We start from the raw sequence: 18,270 nt of genomic DNA on the forward strand, positions 1-18,270 counted from the left end.
GAGCCCTTAAATGAGAAAGAGCAAATCTCCTATGGTCCCCTAAAATCTCCTATACCCCATTTTCATTAACTCACTGCGAAGTTACAAAATTGCCCCCGTCGGCTTTTTAAAAAGAAAAAGAAGAAATCAAATTTAATTCTGTTGGTATGGTTTTCGGTATGGTTTTCGGTATGGTTAAAGAGATTTTGGTTGAGGCATTTCGGTTTCGGTTTCCAATTGAATTTGAATTGAAAAAATACTAAAAATAAAAGAAATTAAAAAATTAAAAAAGCAAATCGATCGACATCGAGAGCTCACTCTCTCTCCTCAAGTCGAGCTTCTCCCTCTCCTCTGAACTCGAGCTTCTCCCCTCTGAACTCGAGCTCACTGGTCGCTCCTCTGACTCGAGCGCACTGTCTCTCCTCTGAACTCCAGCTCACTCTTATCTGTCTTGTTCTTCTGGTTGTTTCCCAGCGAGCTCTCTGAGGCCTCGAGCTCTCTCCTCAGTTGTCGAAGTCGATAGGTACTCCGGCGAGCCTCTACTCCGGCGACGCCGTGGGACCTCAACGTTGTAATGCAGGTTAGTTTTTCTCTCTCCCGCGAGCTCTCCAGTGCCATTGGCTCCAATTGATTCTAGGTTAACAAGTAAAACTGATGTAGAGTAGGTAAAACAGACAAGTCGATACTCTGATTCAACTGGTATAACTAGAACTTTATTCATTTGTTTTTGCAGGATACAATGATGAACTATGTGAGCGTCTATTTCAAGTTCAAAGGGGAGATCTCTTGTTTAAACTTGAAGACAACAGTGGAGGATTTAAGTTTGGCAATGCTAGAAGAGAAGTTGTATAAAAAGCTTGCTTTGGATGAGAGTAAGGTAAAACTTGCAATGAGGTGCATGCCGTTGGTGTATGGATCTGAAGAACAGCAAAATATTCGTGATGATGATGATCTGTTTGGCTTCCTAATAACTGTTGATAAAGACAACCGTAGATCTCTTTTGTTAGTGGATGAGGCGAGTGTGGGCATAAGTTCGTATGGTATGAACTACGAAGTGTTGCAGGGAGATGATGATAATAGTCATGAAGTAGGACCTAAGGCCATAACTCTGTATGTAGGAGACGGGCAAGCTTATCAACAGAAGCAGATGATAGTTGCAGGGAGATGATGATAATAGATATGGATGTTGAGCAGCCAACTATTATAAAATGTAGTCAGGTTATTGAGGCTTGGGAAGACGGATTACTAGATCTTTGGAATGTTGCCTTTGTTGTGTTGCTATTTCGTTCGTGTGTTGCTTTTGGTGTGTTTCTTTTCGTATGTTGATTGAAGCCCGTGATCAGATTGAAGAGCAGCGTCGTCTGATCGAGCAGTTACACGAAACCATTTCAGAACTCGCACACAATTTGGAGAGGATCCAACAAGAAGAGGAAATCGCTAGAGACTTTCAGAATCTCTATGTTTAATTTAGTGATTTGAGGAGAATGTTGTTTATGAGTTTACTTATGTTTCCCTGTATTCAAACCGATGTTTAATGATCTGAAATTGTTGTTTATGCGTTTACTTATGCTTCCCTTTTATTCGAGAATTATGGAAAACTACAGAAAACTAGTAAAATCATAGTGTAACAATGTAGAAAGTAACAACACAGCCACCTAATCCCCTCTAATCCAACACACATAATTGTTAGAGTCTTTAATACACAAAATCTCCTTAAGCATCAACAAAAACTACTGCTGAAATATATTTGCCAAAATATGAAATTTTTAATATAACAAATTAATCGACATCACATTTTCTCTTATGCATTGTATAGTCTTTCAAAGATCACTTTTCTAATAAGACCACCTTACAAAGGAGTATTTCACAATTCTCGTGATTTCGAAAATATTCTTCCACTAATCAGTATAGCTTACATGTTAATGTTGAAAAATAACAAGTAAAACTTTATTAACAAATTAAATTTTCCGTAAAACTAAAAAATGTTGAAATCACGAAAAATAAAACTATGAAGAAATGTTGTAACACCAGAAACTTAAGTATAACTATGCCCAAATATTTTGGGGGGAAACAAAATAAAAAAGAACGCGCCATTTTGAAATGTTTTCGATTCGGTCAAAAACAAGATTCTTTCCTTCTCTGCTTTCGTGACTCTCTCTCTCTTGTCTCCTCAGCTGACTCCCTCAACAGGAAAAGTTGACTCCCTCAACTGTACCACTTTAGTCATTTCCCACACCTCCACTCCTCCACTCCTTCTCTCTCTAAACCCACGTCTCCATCTCTCTCCTCAAAATGTCGATATTTACTCCTCCTCCTCAACCTCCTTATCTTTCTAAATTCTCTATAAATACTGTCTAAATACACTCTAATTTCTCACTAATACTCTCTAATTTCTCTCTAAATTCTCTCTAAACCCACGGTTTTATTCTTACTCTCTCTACTGACCATGAATGGAATTCCTACCCGTTGCCCATGTGGTGGTGACATTCAGACGGATATAACTCTACCGCCGAAGTATCGCCACGATTTCGATACCCACCCAGGGCTTAGGTTCTTCACCTGCAAGAAATATGAGGTAATTTTCCTTCTTTGTATAGTCATACTTAGTGAAACTTATTTTATACTTTGGTGAAACTTAGTTAATGATACTGAGTGAAACTGATGTATACTCCTGGTATAACTGTGTAGGACGATGGGATGCATGTTCGTCAGCCATGGGCTTTGGGTGTTGAGGATGAAGTGAGGCGCCTAAGGAGGGAGGTTAATAATATGGCTGAAGAGATTGCTAAGCTGAAGAGCCTTATTACCTCTACCTTCCGTCCATGAATGAGATTCAGTCTTAGTATTCTCTATCTATTTCGTAGTGTTCCCTATCTATTTCTTAGTGTTCCCAATCTATTTCCAGTGTCTCAGTTTATTTCCACTTTCGGTTCGGTTACAAGTCTTTTTTTGTTTTGTTAAGACTTGTATAATGTACTAAGGTTTGTTTCAGTTATTTTAATTAATCAATATTATGTGGTTGTGTTTCAATTAAAAACCTTAGTTGTTAAGAACTTGTGTTTCAATTATTTCTCTTCTAGTCGAGGCCTTCTAGTCTCTAGTTGTGTTCACTACTTGACTACTTTTGACCAAATTCAGAAAATAACATCACAAACCTAGTTTCAAAATATCCGATAAGTATTAGTTACAAACAAAAATAAACAACCGAATACAAAGAGTTTGTCTACCAGATAAAACAAAAACAACAACACATAGAGTTCTTCACTTCTGTAAAAACAACACATAGAGCTCTTTCTCTACGTCCTTCACAAACTCCTCCACCGAGGCCAATCTCTCATCCAAGTCGTCCTTCACAAACTCCTCCACCGAGGCCAATCTTTCAATATCCTGTCAATAGAATAAATGTACAAACTTAGTTCTACCTTTATTCCACCCTACTCCTACCATAGGCTTACCTTAGTTCTACCCTAGTCCTACCTTAGTTCTACCCTAGTCCTACCTTAGTTTTAACTCAAATATGTAGGAATTGCCTCGAATGCAATAAGCTGTAAAACATCACAACACCACATTATGTAATGCCATCATAATTGTTATCATGTCATTAAAGGGATTTCACATACCTCTAGTTGGGACACAGAAACCTGGAAGAGGCCACAACGTATTCTCTTTCACAACCCTTCCAAAATGTTTCATTGTGTGAGAGATCTCCTTCAACATGTAATCAGATTCCTGCAAGTTACAGTAAATCTTAATCAAGTTATACCACTACTACTTCAAAGTATATTAGTTCATCCAAATGTGATACCTTTTCTTCTGGTCTTTTGTCCTCAACGTTCTCAATCTCTTCTCTTACTTCTTCGGAACCTCCATTCTCATCATCCTTTCCTTCTGCAGCTCCATCTCCATCTCCATTTTCTTCTTCAGAACCTTCTCCGTCTTCATTTCCTTCTTCAGAACCTTCAATCTCATCATCTCCAGAATGAGTCCCAATCGCCGGAGTTGCTGGAGGAGCTGGAGGAGCTGGAAGAGATGGGCCACCAACAACTGTCGTCGGAGCAGTCGGCTCAGTCGGCTTCGTTCCCGCCGTAGTCTCCCTCGAGTCCTCACTCGTCTTCTCCGCAGTCTCCGTCATCTCCGTCGTCTTCTCGATGTTATCGAAGTCCTCAGCCGCCGCCGTCGTCTGACTTGTCTCCTTCTCCTTCGCAAACTTCACTCTCCGAGTCTCTTCCTTCGTTGGATTATCCTTCCTCTTACCTCCTCTCGTTTCAACCACCATCGCACTCGATTTCCTCTGAATTCTTCTCTCTCTCCGTTCGTTCTCACCGTTGATTTTGGGTACGTAGAGGAATTGGAGGCTGAAAGAGTTCAAAACTCGAGTTCAAATCCTTCGAATTAGGGGATTTGAGTGAGTGAAAGGGGGAAAAATGGAGAAGAAGAGATTGTCGAAATTCAGTTAAATTAAATTGAGTTATTGAAAACCGACAGATTTCGTTTGGTTTTCCAGGGATTGGTTCGGTTTCGAGGATTGGGTTTGGTTTCGTTTAGTTTCGAGGGATTGGTTTGGTTTCGAGGGATGGGTTAGATGGTTAGACGATTCGGTTCAATTCAATTGACCATAAATCCGGGTCGGGTCCGGGCGGATGGGTTATACCCTGGTAAAACTTGTAAATACTTCAACTATTCCACCGTTTTTATGTCATTTCCACCATTTCCGATTTTTTAAATAAATGTTTATCTTTATGTGAATATGGCTGTCTATGAGAGATTGGCTTTTCACATTTAGGGGCTCTGTAGGAGTTGCCTCTTTGGCTTGAAGCTCTTATGGCCGACAAGCATGCCTTCTCTCTCTACTGTATTTGCTATTCTCTCTCTTTAATAGTAGAAGCTTGCGCCTTGTGGGTTTTTTCAGCTTTTTTTTCTTTGTCCATTTTGTTCAGTGCCAAGAACATCAATTTTCTAATTGAAAAGGAAGTTGTGGAAAAAAGTTGAAAGTGGCAAGCTTTTACAGGCCAGGGAAAGTGATAGATTTTTAAAAATGTTTTTTTTCCACAAAATATTTTTCCTGGAATAAAGCTTTTCTAGATTTACCGATTGTGACATTCTGGGTTATGGTTATCTAGACCAAACATGTAACATGTTTAAAGAATATAAAATCTAGGGAAAATTTTCAGTTTATCATCTATCTACATACAAAATGTGAGACGTACTATAATATTTAAACTTGGGAAATTCAAAGAAATTAGTCAGAGTCATACATTGACTGAATCTATATAACTCATTTTAATGATAGAGTAATTCAAAATTTCTCTCTTCTAAAAAGATAGTTTCTAAATAATGTCATTTATTTTTTAAATAGTTTCAAATATTTTTCTAATAATGTCAATTTATTATCAAAATAAGGTTTAGCTTAAAATGCTGATTATTCTAATTCAAACAAAATGAATATTTTGGGAACACTGCTTTGAGTTAAAGTGATTTAGCTATGAATTGAAATTGTGAATTGATCCACCCATATTAAAGTAATTTAGTTATAAATGTTTTTTTATGAAAAAAGTGTTTTTACCTATTTACCAAAAATCCAAATATTGTAAATACTCTTTCTCAATATGAATATTTTTGGAAACATCACTTTGAATGTTCATTTCGAGTGAAAGTGATTTAGCTATGAATATTGGAAATATAACTAATAAACCCGTTTACAGTCAAGAAAAAAAAAGAGTAGTCTCCGATTTTTTTTTAACTGGCTACTTCTTGTTCAACCAAAATTTTGAACATGGGAATTGACTAAGTAGATTTGCTTTAAATGCTTAAAGTCTTCATAATATATTTGTTCTGATTACAGTGCCGTATTAAGGACAATGTGATGTGACTGGGGAATATGGGTCCCATGTGGAGATCGTGAGTAAACTATTCAATGAAAGGCACTGAATAACTCATCCATCACCGTCCGATGTGGACTTTCTGAAGTTTTTCTTTTTTACTTTGCTTTTGTCAAGAAAATTAAAATTTGGAATTTTTTGTTTACTGGATAAATAAAAAGTAAACTTCATTTTTTTATTTTCCATGAAAAGATTAAAATTAAGGTTTTATTTTTCAACGGAATTGCTACTCTACACAATTTATATAGCAAAAAAAAGAAAATGTATTTTCTGAACTGAGAGTGTGAAACTTTACATAGAGTTCTAGTTAGCAAAAAAAAACTTTATGTAGAGTTCGAGCTAAGAGACCATTAACCATGGTAAAAAAAGATCATTAACCATGGTGACTAATAAAACCTACCATTAGTTATAATTTACTGATAACTCAAACTTAACAGGAATTTTCTAACACTATTTTGGATTTAAATTATAACCTTTTTGGATTGTATATTTTAAAAATGTGACAAACATTTAATACGCTAGAAATAGGTTATAATAAAATATAATAAACATTAGGATGATTTATTTTGTTGGTAAAGACACATTAGGAGGTCCATGTTGCTTGCCACGCAATGATTAAACTATAAGAACAGAAAAGCGCCTTTGCACTCGAACTGGGACCTCAATAATCTTTTTCGATAACATCTTCTAATAAAAATATACGTATATGAAAATAACTTTGTACACTATAATTGTTAGATTCCACCCACTGGTTAGAACAAGATTAAGGCGGCAAATTAAGAAAATAAAAACATGTGGAACATATTAACAAAACCAAGTGGTTACTTATCTTACATGTTCATGATACTTTGGATAAGTGGAGTATCGGATAATGGTTTATAGGGATCTCCCTAGTAAGTATCAGATTCAATACTTTTCAGGGCGACGCTAAAATTGAAGAGCTACTACGCCGTCTAAGTCCGAACTCATCATTGATTTAAGTCTAAAATCAAAAACTGAAACATCCGGAAATAAATTGTTTTTTTTTTGAAAAAAGAAATAGATTGTTTTACATACAAAGAAAATGAAACCACTAGACCAAAAAGAAAAAAAATGAAACCAGACTGGTTTTAAATCCAAAATGAAGAATGATGTTTCAACAATTTATTCCAGTAGTCACCATTTAAATTAACGTGTGTGCATTTGATGAGTTTCTATAATTTGTTTGAAGAATTTTTATTGGATATAGACATTTTTTTGAGTTGGTCTATAGCCACTATTGCTACATGTATATTCAATAAAGTTTTCAAATCTAGTTAGGTGATATTTGACATTATTTAAAATGTTCGGCCAAGATGAGAAGTGATGCGCCATAGGAGGCTACTTGCTACATGGGTCACGCTACTCTTATTCTTCTTCTTCTTCTCTTCTATTAAATTATTCTGATTCTTTTGAATTGAATTGGCCACTTCGACAAGTTAGGAACGGAATATTTTGATGTAAAATCGGTTGCTTTTCCAGTTTTCCTAACAAAATCTTAGTACCTAACTTTTATATTGTTATATATCAGTTGTGATAATGAGATAGCTATGAAAATGTATCATATTTTATATAAATGTTTAATAAGAACCATGTTATATATATTAATATTATTGCCATCGTTCTTTACATCTTTTTATGGCCATTGATCTTAGAAAACCAAATAGTACTACCAGATGTCTTTATAGTGTTACAAACCATATGATGACAAAAAAAAAGTTACAAACCATATGAATAAACAGATAAACCAACTCCAGCAAGAATCGAATTCGAAACATCTTTATAATGTAAAACATATAGTCCTTTTTAGGAATATAAGAATGCATACATGAACTAACAAATTCATACAATTGAAGGAAAACTCTAATCTCGGTCAGACGTCTTCCCTGCAAATCTACTTGGTAACTTTAGACGAAAACATGAAACCGATCTTTAAGGTGAAGAAATGATCAATGCTTTGTTTGGTTTTACCGTTATAGAAGAACATCAGGTCGGTACATCTTTAGATTCAGTTGCTTAATGAATATTAACCAATGTTACATTTGACTTCAAAAAGACCAATTTCAATCCAAAACTAACTGTTTTTAATCAAACCAACTCCGATTATAAACCACACAACTGACACAAGCATTCAAGCAATACATATAGATAGTTTCGAATAAATATGTTAACGCAGGGAGAGTCGGGCTCGTTTTAACGCGTCGTACAGTTGTTGTTTTACACGTTAAAATAAATTTGATTATATATTTTTGAATTTAGTTGCATGCATGTCTGGAGTAATTTCATAGACCCTGGAGGCATTCGTATATAACACTTAAGTATTAAAATAATCTCACATATGCATCAATCCCAAGATAACACTTAAATGGTATCAGATATCGAGCAATAAAATTCACTAAACAAAACTTGTTTTCAATGCAAGAGTCCAAGGATTACGCAGCGTTGTATCTTTCAGTAATACAATAATAACAATGCAATTTTTTTGATGTCCACTAAATTTTTTTTTAACACTGATTGATTAAATCATTTAATAATTTTATTACAAATAATAATTAACAATATATCTACTTTATATCTGTTACTGATGAATTTTCACAGATAATAATTCTGATATAATTTTTTTTAACTTTCGAAATCGCATGTATTTCGATAGACAAACTCTCTTCTTTTTCAGTTACAGAAAAAAAAACTCTCTTCTCATCACATAGTTACAATAATACTCTTAAACTTTTATAAATTTTATATTTTTGTATAAAATATAAAATATATATTTTATATTTTATAAACTATAAAAGTTTAAAAGTTTAAATCTGGTGCAAAAATTTATAAACTACTACACCGAGAGGCTTCTACAAATAAATATGTTGTATCTAAGAAAAATCGAACCCAAAACTATACCTAACCACTAAAAACAATCTAGTTGATGTTAAAAAAAATGTATCGAAGAAACTATAAGACTAATCAAATGTTATAAATGTCTTTCTCTGTTAATTTAAAGAGAGTTCACACTGAAGCTATTAATTAAACCAATATGATTAATCAAGCCATATATTTGATTTATTTTTCAAAAATATTATAATCGAAGTTGCTTAGAAACTCTCGGATTTTAGATCTGCCAAGCTTTGACTCAACAGGCGTCAATAAGTTAAGAGTTTAATTGGTTTATTACATTTTCTTACGAAAGCATCACTGATCACCCAGTTTTTTTCTAAAGCATACACATATATTTAGACAAGTAGTGGTCTTTTTAATAAAATGAGCTGACATATTGGGATGTATATCAAATTATCAACACCAATTTAAGTACATTACCAAAAATATTTATTATTGAAAGTGACAATTAGTAAACTTACATGCTTTGCGCTTCACATTATCTGAAAATGTAGAATGGTTTGATCCCCTGTTCGAAACTACGCTAGGCGCTAGTCGGGCGGTGACTTCGGGCCTAGCGAGTTATCAAAAAATCGGGGATTAAGCGGGATATACGCGGGGCCTAGTTTTTAATATTTTTTTATTTTATTTAATAATTAAAATTAAATAATTTCTATATACTCAAATTTATATCAATAATTAACTTTAGTAAATCTATTATAAAAATATATATACATATACATAGGTCTAGATAACAAATACGGAATTAACTAGAGATGAGTTTTTGTACTTTTATTATAATAATATGCGTATATATATTACCATATGCGCAAATAATTAAACACTTGATGTCTTTTAGTGGTCAATACCACTGCTATCTCGTTCAGCAACCTGGCTTCGAACTCTCATCAATGCATAATATTCATTTTCGCATTATAATCTTAAGTCACAAGAGTCCCACATCGGTTACACAAGGAAAAGGAGGTGGAATATGTCTTCTATATATAGTGTCCTCTACGTGAACTAAAATCGGTAAGATATTGGGCTTCACGTAAGGCCTAAAATATCTTAGTAGTCAAATTTAGGCCGCGTAATCGGATAAATGGGCCGATTAATTGGTCTATTGGGCCGATTAATTGATTTGTTCACCGATTTTTTGGATCCCGATTTTATTGACCGATTTGGTCAAAATCGATGCGGATGGGGTCCGAGCAGCGATTAGGCGGGCGCCTAGGCGGCTAGGCGCCCGCGTTTTAGAACAGGGGTTTGATCCATGCATATATCCTCTGTGTTTTAGGTACTCATTCGAATTCGGATGTTGTATTTTAAATTTTCAGGTTAACACTTTTAAATTCTATTTAATATTTTATTAGTATGGTCGAGTTCAGATATTAATATTTCGGATTCGGTTTAAATTTGTATCGTGTTCTAAAACCTCGGATTATATCTATTCAGTTTAGATATATCCAAAAAGAAAAAGCAAAACATGAAAAAAAAACACTTAAACTGAATCAACTCCCATAACATTAATAAAATAAAAATAAAATGTAGATCTAATATTAAAGTAACACTTGTATATAATTTTGCATGCTCTTTTTTGAATCAAATAAGAAAACTTTTATACAAATTACGTTACCATAACTTCTGCATTTTTATTTTAAGCCCAAAACTCCAACGGTTTAGTGAAAACGGTAAGTTGAAGACCACATTCCGTAGTTGGCTCCATTCAATACGTGCAAAACCATCTCGTTCTCAGACCCAAAACTGGTATTAGGATATGTACATAATATACATGTATTAAACTACTATATGATTATGTATTAATACGCAATCGTACGTTTCTCTGTAAGACCCACACAAGCGTGTAATCGGAAGAAACGGTGGATAATGAAGACCCACACATGTCCATGTCACCTCAATCTCCCATTTTCTTTTCCAATTGTATGCTTGCAAGTTGTAACCATGTGACTTGTCAATGATAACACCATTTATCTACAGACTCTATTTCCCCTTGTAGGCTTTTTAACAACCACCCTACGGCCCATACAATTTTATGTCCAATAAGCCCATATTGCTGATCTTGGTTGAAGTGAAAACGCACGGTTGTCGTTTCGCCACGTCACCTTCAACTTATCAAAAACCACAAGTCCCTTACCAGTCAGACAAGATTTGCGTAAAGTGGCCATGGAAGTGGTGGCGTTTCCGTACCACCACCGTACCCCTCTGCCGGATTTTCCATCACGTGAAACCGGAAAGCCAGCAGTTAACCGAAGTGTACTTGCTCTACAATTCAGAAATGTTGGAATGACAAAGCTGACGTATGAAGGAATAATCTTAACGCAGAAATCAAGAACACTAACGGCGGTGGGAGCAGTTTCCGGCGGCGGAACTTCACTTCCGCCGCTGGACTTAACGGAGGATAATATCCGTCTGGTCCTAACCGAAGCTCGCGTCGAGGTACGCTTTTTTTTTCTTGTACCATTTTTGCATAATTCAAGATTGGTACGGTAGAGATTTAGAACCGGTTTAAAATTCCAAGTATTTAATTTAAGAACCGGTTTTGTAATTGGTGGTACAGCTTGCACAACTGTTCGACTTATCGGTGGGGATAACCGGACAAGTTGAGTTAGTGGAACTAGACGGACCGTTCGTTAAGATAAGTCTAAGAGGCAAGTTTTGGCACACACGTGCAATGGTTCTAGCTCGTATCGGAAACTACTTGAAACAGAGGATCCCTGAGATCTTGGAAGTTGAGATTGAAGATGAGAAGCAACTCGATGATAGCCCTGCAAATTTCTAAACTTCATTACTTGAAAACTAGTATCCATCTTTTATTTCTTGCTTAATGTGACGACGATGATGTATGTTTATGAGTTGCGTAAGGTTTAAAAAAGATTTACAAACATGATTTATAACCAGATAATTTGAAAGAAAGCATACTTATTTATAATCCATTTTTTTGTGTTTAATAGCCATCTCGCAAGATGATATAAACACTTGGTAGCTAGAATAATTAGAACATTAATTTATATCCCAAGTATACATGAGCTTCGTAGGCCCATCGTTTTTTGATAAGTAAATACCATCATCTTGCGCTTTCCAGTAGTATAACAAATGGCATTGAGGAAGCGGACCTTCTTCATATGCCACAAAGGTTTTATGATATTCAAGATTAGCCCCCTTCGATAAGATACATGTGAATTTTGTCGTAAAAATATAGGGAATATAACTGTCATGAAAACTGAAAGCCCATGCAGGGTCTTGAAACTTCAGAATATGCTCGCCTAGATCATCGTCTCTGGATTGGCAATGGACTTTGAGAATACTACGGCTAAGTGTAAGCTTGTTTTCAATAGCCACGAAGTTTGAATTACACTTTTCTACATTCGACTCAACATGCAAAGAAAATATAAGATACAGAAAAATAAATACAAATTTCATTTTTCTTTTAATTAATTGTGTGTATGCCTCTACAGATTTATAGACTTCATAGTTCATAGGTTTCTCAGACCAAAGTCAACAATGGTTTCTTGGATACCTCTATTGGTGTTTGTGCTTCTTTTGGCAGATTCTCAAAGACTTCAACAGTGTCTCATAACTCGAGCTGGTTTCTACTTAAAATAGGTTTACTTTCTTAATACTTTAATTTTGTAACCGTTAATGCAGTAACCACATTTGTTGCTATCGTGAAAGGAAATTCAAATGTTAATTTAAAAAGAAAGTTTCTACGTTTTTTTTGACATCAAACCATTTTTTCTTTGTTACGATGAGATTATTTTTTGTTACTGCAAGAAGTTGGACCTTCAGCATTAGAGCATCTCCAATGGTGTTACCCACCATTGGAGTCCTTAGCATTAGTAAACTATTTTTTCTTTGTGTTTGAATAGTTAAGGACTCATCTCCAAATTTGAAGTCCAATGGTGTTCTCCAATTTGGAGTTTTTAATACTTGTGAAAAAAAGCTTTGGCAAAGAACAAGAACAAATAAAAGAACAAGAATAATAACAATCCAGATAGTCATCCTACAAGTACACACACAAATAGATAACGAATTACTTCCTGACATCAAATAGCACTCATGAAATGCATAGCAACTAAACTCTTCTACATGCACTTGGAAGTAAATTCCCATGTCAACGAGAACATTCTTGACATCAACATGGTTTTCCAAATTCTCGCCAGCCATTAGCAAAGCACAAGCAACCTAAGTACCAAAAATCACAGCTCGTTACACTAGATCTATATAAAAACATGATTGCTAATTTACTGTGGAACCCAAGTATAAGAGAATCAATACTCACAGGGAGGTAAAATGAGCAATTAGAGGTTTTGTACAGGACAATACGCTGGTAGCGGCATGTTGAAAACCATTACATCACTCACAAATGGACTTGTACCCTGCAGCCTCCATCTCATTCTTTAGCTTGGTCAGCATTATCTGAATCTCTTTATTCATTCTGTGTGATCTGTCCTTACTTTACAAACTGTTTCAAGAAGATTCTGAAAACTGGAAAGCAAAAAAACATTTTAAAAAACTATAACATTTCATCAGTTATATTGTAAAACCTTCGTTTACATATATGTCTTGCAAGAAAAAAGCAAAAACAGAGCATATGCTTGATCTTCTTCTCATTCATTGCTTTTTCAACACCAAAGAAAGAAGCTTTTTTTTTTACCAAAAAAGAAAGTAGCTTTATCAATTCCAATCAGAGACCATGATAGCTGAAGGCAACACTAAACAATCAGAGACTACATGAACCCTAAAGAGATAAACAATTCCAATTACAATCATATTCACCTGAAACCCTAATTCCACGAACCTATCAAAACAATTACGACAGAGAGAGAGAGAGATTAAAGAGAGGCGTTTTACTTGGGAAGAGCAGGAGCCATCTTGTTAGTAAGCATCCCTGCGACAATCATACAATCCGATTGGCGAGGGCTAGGCCTGAAGATGATACCGAATCGATCAACACCGGATCGCATCTCGGCCGTTGCGCCGCCGAGCACCACTTCAAGCAATACGCATACGGAACATGCAACGGGATGACCATCATCGTCTCCGACAAAACCATGATCTGGAATGATTTTTTTTTTAAACTGAAATACATAGAAAAGAGCTTGCCACGTCACTAAGGATTTGCTCCTTCAAACCCTTAATTACGGACTGATCCTTACCAAACTGAGCTTTATTAATATTATTTTATTCCAATTAGTCTAGGATTATGTGCTAAGGATCCTTAAAATACACCGTTGGAGTATCCCTTTTCGGCCCGGAGCCAATCTTTGACTTTAAAATGAGACATGTCCAATCCACTCTTTCTACCGGGTCTTGAAGCAAGAGCGCAACAAGTCAAATGTCAAAATATATTGAAATGTTAAAAAAATAGTGATATTTTATTGTGAATATAAAACCAATAATATAATATTTAGTTTGTACTTATATATATATATATTAATTATTAATTTATGACTTTACTAAAATTATATATTTACATGGAAATTTTAAAATATTATTATCTTATTATTTTATCAATTTGTGTCATATTTTACACCGACTCAAAATGAGACCAACAAAATTTATTAATTTATAAAAATTATTAATTTATCAAGTATTAATTTATACATGTTTTATTGTGTAACTATGTAAGATCTATTTTGGATCCAAATTTATTCCGAATTCAGTTTGCATTCAAATTTTTTAGATATCTTATCAACTAAACATAAAATTGAATATTTGCAATCTTTATTTAGATTTTGAATATTTGTTTCAGATATTAATTCAGATGTTTTAGATCAAGGGTTTAAATTTAATAGTTTTACAGATATTAAAAGATTTCGGTTAATTCAGATCATCAAATTTGTTGGGCTATCCATTCAAATTTGGTTAATAACAATCCGGGTTCTCTAACATGTATATTTTATACCATTCTACATAATTCATTCTGATATTTTTACAATTCTATTTGCACAGCACAAATTGCATACTTTCAGATTTTTGCCTTAACCTAGCAATATTTTTAAACAATTAAAAATAATAATTCCTGTGGGTAATAATATCTGGCGCAAGTCTTTGTTTTATGGGTTTTAGTTCGGAACAGGCTCCGAGATTTGATTTTTGGTCATGGAGTTACAATAAGAGGACCTGTAAAATATAGGAGTCAAGAGTGATTCAATGTGCTTCCGTGGTGATGATAATCTGTCTGATAATTATCTTACGACGAGGCGAGGCATACTTCTTAGGATCTTATAATCCATCTTGGTGCCTATTAAGAGATGATTAATGTATACATGATTTATTATAACCAGATAATTTGAAAGAAAGCATACTTATTTATAATCCATTTTGGTGTTTATTCAAGCACCAAGAAAAAGGAACATATACTATCTCGCAAAAATGATATAAAAACTTAGTAGCTATGATAATAGAACATTATTTTTATATATCCCAAAAGTACATGAGCTTCATAAGCCCACCGTTTTTTGATAAGTAAATACCATCATCTCGCGCTTCCCATGAGTATAACTGACCGCATTCAGGAAGCGTCTCTACTTCATATGCCACAAAGGTTTTATGATATTCAAGAGTAGCCCCCTTCCACAAGTTACATTTGAATCTTGTCTGAACAATAAAACTGTCATGAAAACTGAAAGTGTATGCAACGTCTTGAAACCTCAGAAAATGCTCGCCTAGATCATCGTCTCTAGATTGGCAATGGACTTTGAGAGTACTACGGCTAAGTGTAAGGTTGTTTTGAAAATTTACGGTGTTTATATGACACTTTTCTACATTCGACTCAACATGCAGAGAAAATATAAGATACAGAAAAATAAATACAAGTTTCATTTTTCTTTTAATTAGTTGTGTGTATGTCTCTACAGATTTATAGACTTCATAGTTCTTGGTTTCTCAGACCAAAGTCAACAATGGTTTCTTGGATACCTCTATTGGTGTTTGTGCTCTATTTGGCATAACTTCAAAGACTTCATTAGTGTCTCAGACCAAAGTCAACAAAGGATTCTTGGATACCTCTAGTTTGGTGTTTGTGCTTCTTTTGGCAGACTCTCAAAGACTTCAATATTGTCTCATAACTCATGCTGTATTCTACTTGAAATAGGTTTACTTTTTAATACTTTTATTTTCTAACCGTCAATGCAGTAACACCACATTTGTGGCTATCGTCAAAAGGAAATTCAAATGTTAATTTAAAAAGAAAGTTTCTACGTTTTATTTCTTTGATACGTTAACCTATTAATGGTGAGATTATTTTTTGTTACTGCAAGCAGAGTTCGGCCTTCGGCTTTAATATCCCTTTTCGGCCCGGAGCCAATCTTTGACTTTAAAATGAGACATGTCTAATCCACTCTCCCTACCGGGTCTTGAAGTAGGTGCGCAACAAAACGGACACATGCGCTTAACCACTAGTCCACGCACACCTGTGGCATGGTGAGAAATATCGAGAAAAAAGTAGTAAGAAAACGAAATTCTTATGATTTTGCAATTTTGGTGTTTATTCAAGCACCAATAAATAAGAAACATAGCTAGCCCATAAGATGAAATAAGAACTTAGTGGTTAGCACACTAATCTTTATTTCAACTATACATGAACCTTATTGGCTCATCCTTTGTTGATAAGTAAATAGCATCATCTCGTGTTTAGTTTACAAAAAAAATCATCTCGTGTTTTCCATGTGTATAACGCGCCACATCTTTTATTCTTATCAGCTTCATATCCTATATCCTGTACAGTTTTTATGATATTAAAGATTAGCCCCTTTCCACAAGACACATTTGAATCTTATAAGTTGAATGAAATGATCATGAAAACTAAAATTGTATGCAACGTCATGAAAACTCAGAAAATGATCGCCTAGATCATAGTTTCTGAATTCTCCATAAACTTTGAGCACACTTCTGCTAAGAGTAAGGTTGTTTTGAAAAACTATGGTGTTTTTATGGCGCCTAGCTTCATTCGACTCAACATGAAAAGAGAATAAAAGATACATAAAATTAAATATTCGATTCATTTTTCTTTTAATAAATCAGATTTCTCTTGAAACTTTGTTTATATCTCAACAGATTTATAGACTTCATAGGTTTCTCAAACCAAATGTAACCAATGCTTACTTGGATACCTATCGTCTGGTGTTTGTACTCCATATGGCTGACTTTCAAAGGATTCATTAGTGTCTCATAACTCGAGCTAGATTCGACTTTTAATACATTTACTTTCTTAATACTGTACCTTTTATTTTCTAACAGTTAAAGTAGTTACCACACTTGTTGTTGTCGTCACAGAGAAATTTAAATGTTAATTTAAAAGAAAGATCCTACGTTTTGTTTTTTTTGTTACAGAATATTGATCAAAATTTACAAGATAACGTGATTTCTTTATGCTTTTGCAATAGTGAAACCTCATGAATCATGATACAAAGTTCTTCAAAATCGATCCTGTTTTTTTGGTCATTACTCTTTGATGTCTTGCTTCTTACAGACATCCGCAAATGCAATTATTAAAGAGTTTCACGAATCGTAGATTCTATATATCTTCAATACCTAGTTGAAGTACTGAAAAAACTTTTCTTTTATTCTGACTTCACCATAAGTTGTGCATTGGATTATGTTCAATGGAAATCAGTATTTAACCGGAATAGACTTGCTTTACGATTCCGCAACGTCAGAATGACAAAGCTGACGTATGAAGGAATGATCTTAGCGGAAACATCACGAACAAGAACACTAACGACGATGAAGGCAGTTTCCGGTGGTGGAGTTTCACTTCCACCACTATATTTAACGGAGGACAATATCCGTGTGGTCGTATCCGAAGCTCGCGTCGAGGTACGCTTTTCCCTCTCTTACCGTTTGCATATATAATTCAAGATTGGTACGATATAGATTTGAAACCGGTTTACAATACCAGTATTCAATTTAAGAACCGGTTTTGTAATAGTACTGCTTGCACAACTCTTCGATTTATGGGTTGGGATAACAGGACAAGTCGAGTTACTGGAACTAGAGGGACCGTTCGTTAAGATAAGTGTAAGAGGCAAGTTTTGGCACACACGTGCAATGGTTCTAGCTAGTATCGGAAATACTTGATATAAGCATTGAGCTTAGAGTAAAGTGCAAAAATAAACAAGACACAAGTTTTTATCTTTTAGAATTCACTACAATAAGAAATCAAATTACACAAATCTGCTAATACATGCACAACCCTCTTGAAATATCATTATTTTCTATTACAAGAACTATTTAGCTCAATCTTAAATTAGAACTCCCTATAAAGTCCATATTTCAATTTAGAATATTTATTTAGGTTTTGAATATTTTTCAGATATTAATTCAAAATTTTGGATATATAGTTTTAGAGTGTTCTCTGGTTATTTATATTTTCGAATTTTTCGGATTACTGATTCACGTTCAATTAATAATATTTTGGGTTCTTAAAAATATATATTATATACCATTCTACATGATCCATTCAAATATATTTACAGCACGGATTTTTGTTTTTCGGATT

At 34.4% G+C, this 18,270-nt stretch overlaps 2 protein-coding genes across 2 annotated transcripts; one reads left to right on the plus strand and one right to left on the minus strand.

Moving 5' to 3' along the window:
• Nucleotides 1–3,171: 3,171 nt before the first annotated feature.
• On the minus strand, nt 3,172–4,494 carry LOC108852348 (uncharacterized). Its single transcript, XM_057007546.1, has 2 exons — nt 3,785–4,494; nt 3,172–3,708 (listed from the first exon to the last, which is right to left on the minus strand). The coding sequence occupies exons 1-2, from the start codon at nt 4,253–4,255 to the stop codon at nt 3,592–3,594; spliced, it is 588 nt and encodes a 195-aa protein (XP_056863526.1). The 5' UTR covers nt 4,256–4,494; the 3' UTR covers nt 3,172–3,591.
• A 6,406-nt stretch (nt 4,495–10,900) lies between these two features.
• LOC108851810 (uncharacterized) lies at nt 10,901–11,655 on the plus strand. Its single transcript, XM_018625279.2, has 2 exons — nt 10,901–11,204; nt 11,326–11,655. The coding sequence occupies exons 1-2, from the start codon at nt 10,932–10,934 to the stop codon at nt 11,545–11,547; spliced, it is 495 nt and encodes a 164-aa protein (XP_018480781.1). The 5' UTR covers nt 10,901–10,931; the 3' UTR covers nt 11,548–11,655.
• The last annotated feature ends 6,615 nt before the right edge of the window (nt 11,656–18,270 follow it).

The sequence above is a fragment of the Raphanus sativus genome, chromosome 4, assembly GCF_000801105.2.
Source record: "Raphanus sativus cultivar WK10039 chromosome 4, ASM80110v3, whole genome shotgun sequence".
Taxonomy (NCBI): Eukaryota; Viridiplantae; Streptophyta; class Magnoliopsida; order Brassicales; family Brassicaceae; genus Raphanus; species Raphanus sativus.